Genomic DNA, 15,643 nt, shown 5'->3' with positions numbered 1-15,643 from the left:
TTCTCCCTCATCCTGGTGCTGAATGTGTTAAATGCATTGGCATTTTTATGTGTGTTTTCCATCATACGTTTTATGTGGGTGTTTGTCCAAATTCCCAGACGGTCCGACAACGTGCTGCTAGTCTTGGAGTTACCTTTAATCAAACAATAATTCCCATAATGTGTGCAGTTGAGCGGGTGCCTGTTCCGTCCAAAGAGGCGTATGCTTTGTAGAACTGGATCGGACCGAGGTGCGTTCGCTTTCACATCTCAAGCGAACCGTACCAGGGTTCGTTTGGAAGCGAACCGAGACCAGCTGTTCAGGGAGGTCTCGGTCGAAGTGAGGTGGTTGCATTCACACCAACCCAAACGTACCGAACACTTGTTTAGTGCGCACTTAATGCTGTTGGTGTGGAAGCACGAATAAACTGCTGAAACAGAAGTATCGCCATGTAATCCATTGATTTCAACAATGTAACTGTATTCTAAATACCAACTATTTAAATTGTAACTGTAACGGAATACAGTTAGCTATAATTTGTATTCTGAATACGTAACGCCGGTACATGTATTCCGTTACTCCCCAGCACTGTATATAGGTCACACAGTCAGATCTGTATTCATCTTACCTTGCTTATCTTGCTTCCCATTCCTCCCAGTTCAGAACAGACCAGAACGAGGTTCGTCACCTGACCTCGGGCAACTGGGAGGTGACCAAGATTGTGGCGTATGACGAAGACAATGACAACCTGTAAGTGCTGCCCACCGAGGAGTCACAGGGACGTTACTGCTCAACCATTATGGTCACATCCCTAGCCATGTCGGAGGGTGTTAGGGGTGAGGGTTGAGGGTTAGGGGTGTGCGTGTGGGTTGAGGGTTAGGGTGGAGGGTTAGGGGTGTGCGTGTGGGTTGAGGGTTAGAGGGTTAGAGGGTTAGGGTTGAGGGTTAGGGTTGAGTGTTGAGGGTTAGGGTTGAGGGTTAGGGTTGAGGGTTGCAGGTGAAGGTACTGGAATTGAACCTGCTAATGTCCTAAACCTGCAGGTGTCCTCGAGCAAGATTCCTAACCCCTAACTGATAATTATCTGAACTTGCTATAAGTATAACTTGGATAAAATATTCAGCTCAAAAGCAGTAATGGTATTAGTTGACATGGTTGTTTTTGTATTGTTCAGTTACTTTCTCAGTACAGAAGGATCGCCACGACGACGTCAGCTGTTCAGGTACGTTGATGTATATTCTTTTGTAGTTTTGGCGTGCGTTTCAGATAATTCTGTCGGTTGTCAAAACAGCATTAGCAGTACTTTAAATGTCATCCTATTACCACTGCCATATATTATTGTTTTAATTGCACCGTGTTCTCACACGGCTTTGGTCGATTTCATGAATTTATCTTTTGCTAAGCGCAAGAATGGATATTACAGTTTAACCAAAATGTGTGAGCAAATAACATTTAAACATTAGAGGATATTACACTATATTGTATTATATAATTTGAATATTATTTTGCCCTTCAATGACTAAATGCTATTAATATATTATGTAAGGAACTTTCTCAAGTGTTTTCTGACTTGCTGCTCTTATTTTCTCTGTCTGTCGCAGTGTGAAAACCGTGGGCTTGTTCCCGAGACACTGCCTCACGTGCGAGCTCAACAAAGCCCACTGCCTGTACTTCGAGGCGGACATCAGCCCCACCAACCAGCACATCATCCTGCACTGTAAAGGTCAGCTACCTCCACTCTGCATGTTCTGTATGTACGCTGCGTTCTCTAATGGGGTGCGGCAGTAAAGGACCCCTCGTTTAAGGTCATAACCGCAGTATAATTGCTCATTAACGTGGGAACCAATTAGTAACAGTTGATGAAAGGACTTCATTTAAATACAGTGTGTGTGTTCATTAACAGCACATTAAAATCACTTTGAGTAATTGCTGTGTGTGGTGATAGTAGAAACCTGTGGCAGTTCATTATAGAAATGTTATCTACATGTGTGGCAGAGGTTAAGTCCCTCTGCATTCGCGAATGCTTTAGAGAGAGACAAAAAAACGTGATATTATTTGTTGTTTTAATGATTAACTAATAATCGAAACCGCATTTTCATTCTGCCCATTACCTAAACTCAATTATTGAGGAGTTTAAGTCATTGAGTCAATGTCCTTTGTGCAGCCCTTAATCACATTACAGTCTCGTTGGGCCCCCAGGCCCCGGTTATACCACAGCCCCTGACCCCAAGCCCTTTGAAGGCCAACAACAAAACAACTAAAGGGAAGGAGCCTTGACAAACCATTCCCCATGACCCACACCATGATCATACTAATGATCAACAAACACTTTATATGGATGGCATAACCCATCAAATTAGGATAATGTTGTTTCTTTTTATTTTTACTCTTTGTAACTCAGTGAACCGTTTAGTTTAATTTCCCCACCGCAGACAGAACAATGTTAGAGTTGCCAGAGGGTTGACTGGTCTAATCCGTCACCCACACTGCGTTCAAACCCCAAGCTCTCATTCACTCCAAACGAGGAGCACAGAATTAGAGCAATTAGCCAGTGGAGTGTGTATAAACGCTTCACGTTAGCCCGATTGTTCCGTGAGCGCCTTATTAAAAACAAAGCGAGGACACTGTTGTTTATTATTTCAATTTACTCCTGCCATGAAAACGCCCCACGCTCGGGTGCGTGAGGACTTTGGAGCTGTGATTTATTAGACCAACACGCTGGCGGCGGTGGCGACGCGTGCGAGCGATAAAAATCAATCTAGAAAGAGCCGCTCAAAAAGTGTACATCAATGTTTCATCAACCAGCCAGTTCTCTTCATCAAGTCCAAATCAGGCTTTTAATGTGGTAAATGAATTGCCATGCGGAACGTATCCAAGCTGATATTTATAACGGCTATAAGGGCGGACTAATCTAAGGAGAGAATGCAGTCTTTAAACGAGTGAAACCATCAGTTAAAGTTCATCAGAACATTCTGTGTTTACTGTTTTTTTGTGGTGAGGTGCAGAGCATGGCACACAATAGTCTGCAAGTCATCGTCTGAAATAAAATTATAACATTGTGAACTTTGCTCTTTGTTGTTTCGAATGTTGCTACTTAATGGAAATGGGATAGTGGATGACGTTTGGTATCCCCCCCCACCACAGAAACACACACACACACACACACACACACACACACACACACACACACACACACACACACACACTACACACATTTAAAGCTCTTTGAGTGGTCAGAAAATGTCACTGTGTGAAGAGGTTATTTAAAATGGGATTGCATTACAATCACGATGAAACGTTTGGTTTTATTTAATTTAACGATGGCTTGTTCGACTTCATAAACACGTAGATAAAGGTTGAGGGCCAAGGATGGGAGGGGTTCGCCAGAGTCTGGATAAGACGTCTGACGCCCGAAGCAGAGGGGCTTGACTGACCCTCTCCTGACGCTAGTGATTGCAGAGGACGAGCAGAGAGAGCCCAGGGCTTCGGGCTGTGTGTCCTCACAAGCGCCAGCTGAGAGCTGTGTGTGTGTGTGTGAGAGGGTTCTAGTCTACATCTGTTTTCTCTTATGTATGTGGGATTTGTACGTGTGTTAGCGAGACAGTGTGTCTGTGTGGGTGCATGCATCTGTGCATGTGTGCGATATTGTTGTAGAATGTTTATGTGCATTGTGCATTTGTCTCAGTCCCTATGTGTGTGTTTGTGTGTGGGTTTAGGTGCGTGTGTGTGTGTGAGATTGTGAAAATGGGTGGTAGGGTGTGGGTGTGACCATGTGAATGCCATGGAGCCATGCTATTCTCCCCCCCCCCCCCCCCCCCCACATCATATTAACCTCTCCCTGGGTACCTGACTGGCTCTGCTGAATGGAATTGACTTAATTTGACAGCACAGGGCTATTTCACAGGCAGCACGGCTAACCTTTCACCCCCCCTGGCTAGCATAGGTAAGTGTGACAAGCAGTGACAGAGACAGAGAAGAAGCAGGCCGCCATGACATGCTCTGTGTGTCCGCATCATCGGAGTTGACTAGACCCCGGGGTCTTGCATAAGCATCCTCCCCACAAACAAACGTGTCCTTATAGGGCGACCATGTGTTCATTCTGTGAGTTTGGTCTTCGGGATACACACGCGACTACAGTTGCATTTGGACTGGATTCTTTGACGATAAGTGATGAATAATGATGAATGACTTGATTGACATGTATCTTGTTTTCTCCACCCACAGGTCCAGGAGTTCCTACTGTGATCCTACACAACCTCCATAATGCCAGTAAGGACCTCAATATTCTATTCATGGAATATATTATAATAGCAATGCTAACTTCTTGAAGCATAACAATTAGCTGACTTATCAGAGGAACTTTCTGTGAGTAGTTTTTTTACATACACCAGGTGTAGTCTCCCGAACCAAACCCCCACCTGCTCCTTAATGGCCTGTCTAAGTGCTCACTTGAACAACCCTACCTGCTCTTTAATGGCCTGTCTAGCTGGTCACTTGAACACCCCTACCTGCTCCTTAATGGCCTGTCTCTGTGGTCACTTCAACACCTCTACCTGCTTCTTTAATGACCTGTGTCAGTAGTCACTGTCTAACCTTACCTGCTACTTAATGACCTGTCTCTGTAAATAGTGTCTAACCCCTACCTGCTCTTTGTGACCTGTCTCTGTAGTTACTGTCTAACCCCTACCTGCTTCATAAAGATGCTTCTCTCTATACAATGTCTAACTCCTACCTGCTCCTTAATGAGCTGTCTCTGTAGTTACTGTCTTACCCCTACCAAATCCTCAATGACCTTTTTTCTAACCTCACTCTAACCTCGTTCTCAAAAGCTTTTCATTAAATAAATGCCATTGTATCGCTTTCTGTCGCAGACTGAGGTGACACACTGGTGATAAGCCTATGGCGCGCCGTTCAAATCTTGCACTATAACTATTAAGAGTATAAATAACCTAAGGCAACTTCCCCGGCCTTGCAGTTAGAAGCAGCACACTGTCAGCGGTGCATATCCCATCCCCCAGCAGTGATTGTTCAACCAGAGAGGTTGTGGCGGAGCTACCCCAACCGACCGGCTCTTCAACCCACCTGAGGTTGTAGCGTGGCGGCATACCTTTGTTTAACTGAACCGGAGAGGCAGAGTAATGCACAGTGTTCCCGTGGGTTCGGCTGGGGGGTGGGGGTTGAACGCCTAGATGTGGGAGCATCCATCTCCATCCATCCGCCTCAGCAGGTTCTAAATGACAGCGACAGCGAACTTTTAACACACATTTTTATTTTGCACCTAAGTTCACACACACTCTTTCAATTTAGCGCTTTCTCCTAGGGATAATTGCACACGCCCGCACATACCTTTCCCTCAATTTACCTTAATCCCTCACTTACAACCACACTCCCAGACACATGCACATGCACACTTCCCCATCAATTCAACTCTCCCTCAGTCTCTTTACCTCTCCATCTCCCTTCCTCTCCTTCCCTCTCCCATTCTCTCTCTTCTTCTTTCTCTCTTCTTCCCTCTCCCTCTCTTCCGCCCACCTTCTCCCCCACGGTCACCCCCAGACCTCCTCGCACAGAACTCCTGTACGTCTGTCAATAATCTGCTGCAGGAAGCCCCCAGCTGGGTGCCAGGGTGGAGATCCCAGAGAGGGTTTGTGCCCTAGGGGTGCTTGGGTAGATGGACCCCTGCCTCCACAGCCGTGGTCCATGCAGTGTGTGTCGCCTCGTAATGAGCCAGCCATTGATTTCTGGGGCTTTTCCAGTACAAGTACTGGATGACATCCATGTTGTTCCCATGGCAGGAATAGAAGTGATGGGCCAAATCGTCAATTTATTGTGATGTGGGAAGAACATGAGCATGTAATTTAAGAATTTCATGTTTGTTGTTGTTGTTTTTGGTTGCGTGCTACAGCCACTCAGTACAATTGGACAAGGGTTTTTATGCCAATTCAAGGTTTTAGGCTTGAGAGATTTGGTCGTTCGGATTTAGAAGCAGAAGAAAATATTGTTTGGTGAACAGTATTTGGTAATCCAAATGTTTTTGTCAAATTGGATCAGTCGAGAAACCATGAAATCCATATTATTAACAATGTTAGCCTTCAATCCATAGATTCAAGTTATTCATTAAATTGTTCCTTTAAACTTTGCCAACAAGAAAACATGTCTTTCTCAAGTATTCTGGCCCCTCCAGCCTTGATGAAGGCCTCTCTCTCCCTCTCCTTGTCCCCATAGATTACTACATCCTAGAGAACAACTCCCAGCTAAAGGCAGCGTTGAAGTCCAAGAGGATCCTACTGACAGACTTCCGGACAGTACAGATTGAACAATTTGGTAAGAATCAACTTTCTCTATGCTATGTTTGATCTAATATTGAATTAGAGAAATCTCTAGAAAATGAGATTATTCTGAAGGAAATCCTACTAAATATTTGTTTGTTTTCTATGTTATTTACTCCAGATTTACCTCTGAAGATCTCCTACCCCCCAGACTTCTCTGAATCCCGTCACTACGGTCTACTTTTACTGATGTATGCATCGTATAAGAAATACATTTTTAAGCTGTTATTTATATTATTTTGTTCTATTCTATTAATGGGGGTTAGTGTGGGGTGTTTCAGTATTGCTTCCAAAAAAACAAATCAGGATAAAATTAACAAAACTTCTCCTTGCTGAATGCTAATCTGCAAATCTTTCCAAGATATCAAATCTCTATTTTCTTGGCTTTCTATATTTTCTTAAATAAATCTATATTTTTGTTTCACGTCTCACTGTTTAGCGACGGCTCCCCCGGTGGCCAGTCGGTGAATGACCGCTTCCTTCTGGACTGGGACTCAGCGCTGGTGAGCTCGGAAAACATCATCGTGGCCCGTCTGGACGGGCGGGGCAGTGGCTTCCAGGGCCAGAGGGTCCTCCATGAGCTGCACCAGCGCCTGGGGACCGTGGACGTCCAGGACCAGATCGCAGCAGTAGAGTACGTGCTGCTGTCTCTACTGTCGCGTTTATATTTAAATATTTTTATAGTATTACTTTTTTTATTTCACTTTTTTATTATTATTCTAATTCCATCATTCAAATGTTACCAATGGTGTATACCTCACAAGACTTTGTACTTGAAAACACAAATTTGATTGAGCGTGGCACAATTATTAACTTTATTTTGAAAAGATCAAATTAAGAGAATCAAATTATGATAAATATGGCAATTCATATTCATTTAGTGGTTTTGGAAAGTGAAAAATATGAAATACTAAATAACTGAATCATTTAATGTGATTTGAAATTTGTTCCTGTGTTTTGTTCTTGGTCTACTTTTAATCAGCATTCATTTTTACTATTTGCAGGTATATGATGAAACTCCAATATATTGATCGAACGAGGATAGCAGTATATGGAAGGGTAAGAGTATGCATTGTCTTTGTCGTGAGCATTTTAACTTGATCAAGATATACTGATTATATTTTTAGATAAGATATGCTATATTATGTATCAACTCTTTCCATCTCGTATCTACGGAAGAGGATTAGGGCGACACATAAAAAAAAGAAATTAAGCTCTGACTTTTTTCTCAGAATTCAGAGTTTAAAGTCAGAATTCTGACTTTAATCTAAGAATTCTGAATTTTTTCTCAGAATTCTGATTTTAATCTCAGAATTCTGACTTTAAACTCAGAATTCTGAGAAAAAAGTCAGAATTCTGACTGAAGTCAGAACTCTGGGTACCTCTAAGGACCAACCTCCGTGGGAGAGACACTTTGCTTTATGCAGTAGGAGGAAACCACACGCAGCGTAGCCAGTAGCCCTAGCCTACTTGTGCTAAGATGTCTTCCCTTAGCGACTTCTTGCGGGTTCGAGGGGTTCCAGAAGAAGCCATTTCGTTAATGGAAGACCAAAAGGTGAGTGAAACTGGAACATGTGTTGTTTTTGTGCCAGTTTCACTCACCTTTTGGTCTGACTTTTTTCTCAGAATTCTCAGATTAATGTCAGAATTCTGAGATTAAAGTCAGAATTCTGATTTTATCTCAGAATTCTGAGAATAAAGTCAGAATTTTTTTTTTTTTATGAGTGGCCCTAATCCTCTTCCGTACGTATCAATCAAAACAATATCAATAATAAAAATTGGTATACTTTCTGTAATTGTTTTACTCAGTTTATTATATTTGGCTCCAAAGAAATTGTTAGAGTTCATTTAAATTTGAGGTGCATTTGACCACCTTTGGGACATTAACAGGTCTGAATGGTCGCTTGATTAATTAATACATTTTCTGACTGATTAATGCATTTTTTTCATAATCTTGGATAAAGCATATTTCAGTCGATTCATTAAGTTGATTGATTCATTCATTGAAGGATCTTTGGTTGACCTTTGGTGTGGAACGATGACCAGGTTGATTGTTTATGGTTGCTAGGGTTACGGGGCCTACCTGGCCTTAATGATGCTGAAGTCTACTGACGGTCTGTTTAAGTGCGTCTGTGCCATCTCCCCGGTCACAGACTGGACATTATACGGTGGGTATAATGTCTTACACTTTAAACCAACATGTTGATTCTTCAGTTAAACTTCATTGTACAAACTGAAAATAAAGAAATAACCTGGAGAGACAACATTGCATTTCATCTGCTGTTGGCACCGGGGGGAAATTATTAAATGTGTCCTTGCATTAAACATTAAAAGCCTGTATCACTGAAATAAGTCTTGTGGGATGCAGTCATTGCAGACACACTGTAGGAACCATAAAGAAAGTAATCTTTCAAATACATGATCTGTTAGGATACGGGCCACTTGGAGGATTGACTGGGACAATAAATACATGCTTAGGTCCTTTGTATTACATTTAAAGCATTATATTTCTTTAGGAGATCTTTAGGGCAGCACAGCACAAATTACATTTATTTTAGCTTTGGAACAGATTGGTCATATCAAAAAAGCAAAAGAGCCTAACACCAGACACTCTTATTGTGCTGTGTAGACATGATTTGACATTGAGGTTTATTCCGTCTCTTAACCCTTTATGTTGGGTGTGAAAGCTGAGGTAAACACTAACTAATGTCACACAAACATAAAATCTTAATATGGCCTGCTGTCTGCTGGCCATAAAATAAAATAAAAAAAAATTAAAAATCAAATTCATATTTGATGGGAAAGAAATACATCAACATTTATCAACAGGAAGGGGCGCTGGTGAAATGGTTTTAATTAGGAGGTGAAAGGGATCCCCCATGGTTGTGGCAGTCAGCTGTTTAGAGGGAGTGTGTGCTCCTAATGTATCACTTCTCATTTGTACAGCATCAGCCTTCTCGGAGCGATATCTGGGCACACCACTATGGGACGACAGCAGATATCAGGTACATGTTTGTGTTCTTTTTTTTCCCGGCCCCGCTCACTTGTTTGCCGTCAATCTTGCTTAGCGTCTCTGAAAGCTCCATAGATACCAGTGGCATCACCGCGTGAAAGCTTCCCTGTGCCGTAGCGTAACAGCACTGTCGCTATCAAAGTGGAAGTCAGTAAAGAAGTCAGCAAAGATGTCATGTCAGGTTGTTTTTTTTTAAATATAAAAGCAGTCTTTTCACTTAACACGCTGGCGCCTGCTATGCGCGGTGGTGGTAGGACGGTGGCGGCGGGCTGGTGTCCTGTCACGGGCTGTCGAGAAGCTCACCCACAGACGAGGAGATGATGCTCAGCGACCACACCTTGTTATTTTACCCCTACACCAGATAGAGGGAGGTGCAAGACCACTTTCCACAGTCACACAAAGAGACTTGAGTGAAGGGTGATTTAGTTTGTTGGTTCACAGCTTTTAATAGGAGTAAATTGGCTTCACACAGCGAGTTCAGCTGCTGCACTTATATTTTGATACCTTTATAAACCTGCATGCTATTTGATTGTTATTTAACTTTATTTTTGTTTCATCCATACGCCCTTTATATTAATAAAATACATAACTCTCTGTGTTCGTTAATGCCTGCATGTGCAACAGATTTTTTTATGTGTGAAAATGTGACTGCAGGTCTTTATATGAATTGCAGTAAAAATGTGTGAGGTAGCGAGGTTTTTAATGATTAATCTTTTATTGTATGGTTTGTTTGTTGTATATTTTCCTGGTGGATTAAACTGGTATCACCTTGTTATGTCTGATTCCACCTGGTGGATTAATTGTCTATCGCCTTGTTATGTCTGATTCCACATGGTGGATTAATCGTCTATCGACTTGTTATGTCTGATTCCGCCTGGTGGATTAAACTGGTATCACCTTGCTATGTCTGATTTCATGTGATGGATTAATCGTCTATCGCCTTGTTATGTCTGATTCCACATGGTGGATTAATCGTCTATCACCTTGTTATGTCTGATTCCACCTGGTGGATTAATTGTCTATCGCCTTGTTATGTCTGATTCCACATGGTGGATTAATCGTCGATCACCTTGTTATGTCTGATTCCACCTGGTGGATTAAACTGGTATCACCTTGTTATCTCTGATTCCACCTGGTGGATTAAATGTCTATCGCCTTGTTATGTCTGATTCCACATGGTGGATTAATCATCTATCACCTTGTTATGTCTGATTCCAGTTCTCCAGCGCGCTCCAAAACGCTCAGGCCTTCCGGGAGCAGACACTGATGCTGGTGCATGGCACGGCGGATGGTAAGAGAGAGAGAGACAATGAGGGAGAGAGAGAGAGAGAGAGAGAGAGAGAGAGAGAGAGAGAGACAATGAGGGAGGGACAGAGAAGTATAATGTCAGGAAGAAACAAAGAGGCAAGGAGAAAATAAGGAAGAAGGAAATACAAATGGTCAGAGATATATATATAGGGAAGGGGTGATACAGACAGAGAGAGGGAAGGAGGAGATAGGCACCAGAAAGTGAGGAGAACGACGGCAGATGAAAATAAGTAGTAGAATGGAAAGAAAGAGAGAAAGAAATAAGGAAGTCAAAATAGCGTGTAAGCAGCCCATCAGAGAATAACTAGGAAGGTATCCTGAGTAAGCAATGAGGCAAACTCCTTTAATTAAAACATGAAAGAGAAAGTGGATCCCTGAGTTTCTCACCCCTGGTATTCACGAGGACAAAGAGGCAAATCAGCAGAGAATCAGGTTCAGCTGGACGCAAGGTGTTTTCCTGTCTCTGCTCTGTTCCCTGTGATTGCTCCTTACTCCTGCTGCTGGAACTCAGGCCCGACCATGCTGACACTTGTTTTTTATCCTTCTTCTCCTTATCTTTGACGGCAGCCAATGTTCACTTCCAGCACACTGCTGAGCTAATCAAGAACCTGGTGAAAGTTGGAGCGAATTACACAATGCAGGCACGTACCAAAAACACCCTGTACACCTGGGGAGCTCGTTTTATGGTGTACCGTCCCGCTGTACACATGCATACCTACATACTATACACACGTGCATGTACCTTACAACAAAGTACACATGCCAGGACCTCGCTGAGTGGGATATTGAGATACTGTTCATGTTAAGACTAAGCTGTATGGTAGGAATATGTACTATAGGCATGAGGCATGTGTTATGGTTTACTGTAACACAATGCACCTTAGGGCCTAGGCATATGGTTTACTGTAACAATTTATAGTAAGGACCTAGGCATATGGTTTACTGAAACACATTACACATGAGGACCGAGGCATATGGTTTACTGAAACAATTTATAGTAAGGACCTAGGCATATGGTTTACTGAAACACTTTACACATGAGGACCGGGGCATATGGTTTACTGAAACAATTTATAGTAAGGACCTAGGCATATGGTTTACTGAAACACTTTACACATGAGGACCGAGGCATATGGTTTACTGTTACAATATACACATAATGATACCAAAATACTTGTGAGGACCTAGGTTTCTAGTATACTGATGTACTATTCATGTGTGGACCTAGGTTTCTAGTATACTGTTCATTTTAGGACCTAGGTTTCTGGTGTACTTATACATGTCCTAGGTGTCTGATTTTCAAGATGTCACACACTTTAACTCAATCCTTTGTGGATTGCTATATCAAACAAACATTTCCACAAAATTCAACCAATCATCTTAATTTATTTTTTCCTGCCAGATCTACCCGGATGAGGGTCACTTCCTGTCTCGACAGAGCCGCCAGCACCTCTCCGCCACCCTGACAAGTTTCTACAGGGAATGCCTACAGGAACAGATTCTACCGCTCAGCGAGGAAGAGGAGGAGGAGGAGGAGTAGGCGAGTGTCATATTGGGGTCAGACCTTTTTGACATGGCGCCATCTGCCATGGAGAATCTGGCTAAAGAACCCGCTGACGAGGAGCTGTTTGGCGTTTGGAAAAAGTGTTTATCTAGAAGTGGACACCAAGAGCAGTCTCGGCTCGGAAATGTGTGTATGGTGCGTGAGAGAGTGTGTGTGTATGCACGTTTGTGCACATCTGTGTGAGTGTGTCTGTGACCACTGTTCTGGCGTGAGGAACGCGGCTTGTGTGAGTGCGTACGGTCGTGTATTATCGTTTCGAATAGATCACTAGAAGGACACCTGTTGACTACAACGAACAGCCAGGACAAAGTAACTCAATCCCTAGCTGCCGAGGGCCCCAAAACTCCACCTCCACCTCCTCCAACACCACCTCCACTTCCCCCACCTCCCCTAACACCACCCCCAACACCACCCCCACCTCAACACAACACCACCCCGGCTCCTCCAAACACACTTACAGCTAGCGTCTTCTCACTAGAAACCCTGGAATCCTGCGATCATCTCTGGGCAAAGCACGGGGGGCTGTCCTCATTCCCATCTGTACAGCACGCATTTATATTTATTTTTTCACCTGCTGGTTGTCTTTGCAGCAGCGAAAAATTGTAAGTAGGTGGATGTCTAAATATCCACACACAGAGGACGCCAGCTCCTTCTTCATAACCTCTCCACTGAGCTCTGCTACTGAATTTAACACAAGTGATACACCGGTGAGTTCACCTCCGATCCTGAGACTGAGCTTTGCTACTGAATTTAACACAAGTGATACACTGGTGAGTTCACCACCGATCCTGAGACTGAGCTTTGCTACTGAGTTTAACACAAGTGATACACTGGTGAGTTCACCACCGATCCTGAGACTGAGCTCTGCTACTGAATTTAACACAAGTGATACCGGTGAGTTCACCACCGAGTCTGAGACTGAGCTCTGCTACTGAATTTAAAACACGTGATACACTGGTGAGTTGACCACCAAGCCTCTCCGCGACAAAGTGCAATTCCTGCCGGCGTCCTCCACCATAACTCCATATCTACGCTTCATTTATTTCTTTCAGGTAACACTTTAGTGAAAAAAAGGATCTTCTGTGGACATGTACAATGCCTTATAAGGTTCGATAAACTCTACGATTATGTGCTTGGACTTCGACGGTTGGTTAATGCCTGTCTGTGGAAACTCAGGTCCTGCACTAACACCATCGCACCGCACTGATTTTGTTCTCAGAAATGGCTGACTACGACAAGCGGTAGAGACGTGGAGCGCAACGTGATGGATTATTTTAGAAGACGGTTGCCTTGGTTTGGTATTGATTTAAGCAGAAAAATATGTCCATCTTGATATACTGTGTCATTTCCCAATATTAGCGCTCTAGTTAAAGTGACATATCTGACAATGAAGTGAGATCCCATTTTTTTTATTGCAAAAAAAACTTCAAAATGAAAAATAGGTATAAATACCTTTATCAAAAAACTAAATTTAACTAGTTTTGTAGTCTCAAGTGAAATAGCCCGACTCCCAACCCGATGGTGTTTGCCCCTTGATGATAAATGGTGATCAATAGAAAAAGCTTTGTTTTGTTCAGGTGGTTCTGTTTTTTCCCGGTGTGTAACCTAAAGGTGTGTGCATGTCTACGCAGAAGAACGTGAAAAGGTGTTGCCACGTTTTGTACAGTACAATGCAAGAGTGTGTACATACATCTATTTTTGAGACCGCTGTGAACTCTAGGCGGAGCGGGTTGGTCCAGGCGGAAGTCTTGTACAGTACGTGTTCTTTTTCCCCGTCCTGTTTATCTTAGGATGGATTTTGTAATGCTTGTTCTCGTTAGATTTTCGTTGTTTTTAAAAAAAGGGTGGGGGGGGGGGGGGGTATTGTGATTGTCCTCTAGTGATGATTATGAATAAAATAAAACGCCAAAAATTTTGAAGCAAATGCCATTGTGTGATTTTTTTGCAAAGGGGCACAGGGACAAATCATTGACTTCCTTTCATTAATCATTGGGCCGAAAGGGGTTCAATGACCCTACTATACTTTTTTTTTATCCATTTTGTCTTTGGCATGAGAAGGACCTTTGATTTTAGAGTGTTTGGTCCTGGGTGTACACAGGATGCCAGCTGAGAACATTTTCATCTCTCTATGCGTGAGTGCATTAAAGAGCATCTAGTGGAAATCTTTTATTTTGCATTCAAACAAATGCTCTCTAGCGCCCTCGCTTTTCAAAATGTGCGTTGCTACCTGGTTGCAACTACGTTAGGCGGTATGTGCCAAGAAGCTATGATAACATGTCATCCAATACTACCTCATTAGGCCCTATCTTGCATCCGGCGCAATTGACTTAATCACTGGCGCATGTGTCGTTGCTGGTTTGCAACTGGCGCAGGGCGTTCTTTTCCCTCCACCGCAACGCGTCGGTAAATTAGGGAATGATCTTGCGCCCCAAGGGGCGGTTCGGCGAAAGGAGGAGGCGTGTTGTGGCGCAAACGTTCCCTGGTGCTATTTTGCAGTTTCAGAAACCACTTGCGCCACAAACCAGGAAATACCTGGTTTAAAGTCAGTGGCGCGTTGTTCAGATGCTATTTTAAGGGCGCATGCATAATGTTGCTTGTGCACCTCGCGCATACACTTTGCTTCTGTCATCTACCTAGCCACATATTCTTTGTAAATTATTTGGGAAAGAACAGCTGATACAGCGGTAATAAGTTGTACTTTTAAATCAATGCATCTGCAAACACCGTACAGCAAACACATATTTTCTTGACACAGACATCGTGTACATGCCCATAACTTTTAGGATTGAGTATTTCATCGTGAGAAAACATTGTTTTACCGCGAGTGAGTGTTAAAAAGAATGAATGAATGCGGGCGCGCGTGTGTGTATGTGTAAAAGAATTAATGAATGCGGACGTGCGTGTGTGCGTCCATCTGTTTAAACACACGCAAACTAAACACGTAACGCATAATACAGTCCATGGCAATGTATATGAACGGGGGGACACATGCATATTAGGAACACAAGTCGATAACGATAATGCATACAATACTGATAAGAAACGATGTTTATAATGTATTGCGTATATCATTAAATAGAACCACAGTTACCGCATATCATATGTTATATCATATAAGTTTTCTTTGCCGAAATTTATTTGAGGACTCAGTATTTCTGATACTGAGTCCTCAGTATCAGTTGTGGAAGAAAACCTTATTCCATGTGTGAATTAGGCCGTATTATTTGGCCATAAACTGAACCATTTGAAGTTTGAAATTCATGTGCATCTGTGTCATCTGAGACTGCAAACGCGCTGTCAAAATATCAACTCGTCAGATTCAAATGCGCTCATGGTTCTTAAAGGGGATGGGAGCTGGCACTCTCATTGGTTTATTGCACATTATGCCCAAACCACACCTACGGGTAATTAGGCTACTTCAGACCAACCCTTTTTAGATTTGCGCCAGGCACA

General features: G+C 42.9%; 1 protein-coding gene across 1 annotated transcript in view; it reads left to right on the top strand.

Annotated features, from left to right (window-relative positions):
* dpp10 (dipeptidyl peptidase like 10) overlaps positions 1-12,166 on the top strand; it is a gene marked incomplete at both ends in the record, with an annotated part of 109,383 nt that extends 97,217 nt beyond the window's left edge. The window contains 13 exons of the mRNA XM_079758437.1: positions 638-729; positions 1,151-1,198; positions 1,578-1,699; positions 4,201-4,245; positions 6,202-6,300; positions 6,427-6,496; positions 6,745-6,939; positions 7,310-7,364; positions 8,374-8,473; positions 9,252-9,310; positions 10,537-10,609; positions 11,194-11,267; positions 12,029-12,166. Coding sequence (XP_079614563.1) covers positions 638-729; positions 1,151-1,198; positions 1,578-1,699; positions 4,201-4,245; positions 6,202-6,300; positions 6,427-6,496; positions 6,745-6,939; positions 7,310-7,364; positions 8,374-8,473; positions 9,252-9,310; positions 10,537-10,609; positions 11,194-11,267; positions 12,029-12,166 — 1,170 coding nt within the window. The remainder of the gene's footprint in view (positions 1-637; positions 730-1,150; positions 1,199-1,577; positions 1,700-4,200; positions 4,246-6,201; positions 6,301-6,426; positions 6,497-6,744; positions 6,940-7,309; positions 7,365-8,373; positions 8,474-9,251; positions 9,311-10,536; positions 10,610-11,193; positions 11,268-12,028) is intronic.
* Positions 12,167-15,643: the final 3,477 nt, after the last annotated feature.

This window comes from Pollachius pollachius (assembly GCF_949987615.1).
Source record: "Pollachius pollachius genome assembly, chromosome: 20".
Taxonomy (NCBI): domain Eukaryota; kingdom Metazoa; phylum Chordata; class Actinopteri; order Gadiformes; family Gadidae; genus Pollachius; species Pollachius pollachius.
The sequence above is the reverse complement of the archived record's forward strand: the minus strand, read 5'-3'. Positions and strand labels throughout refer to the sequence as shown.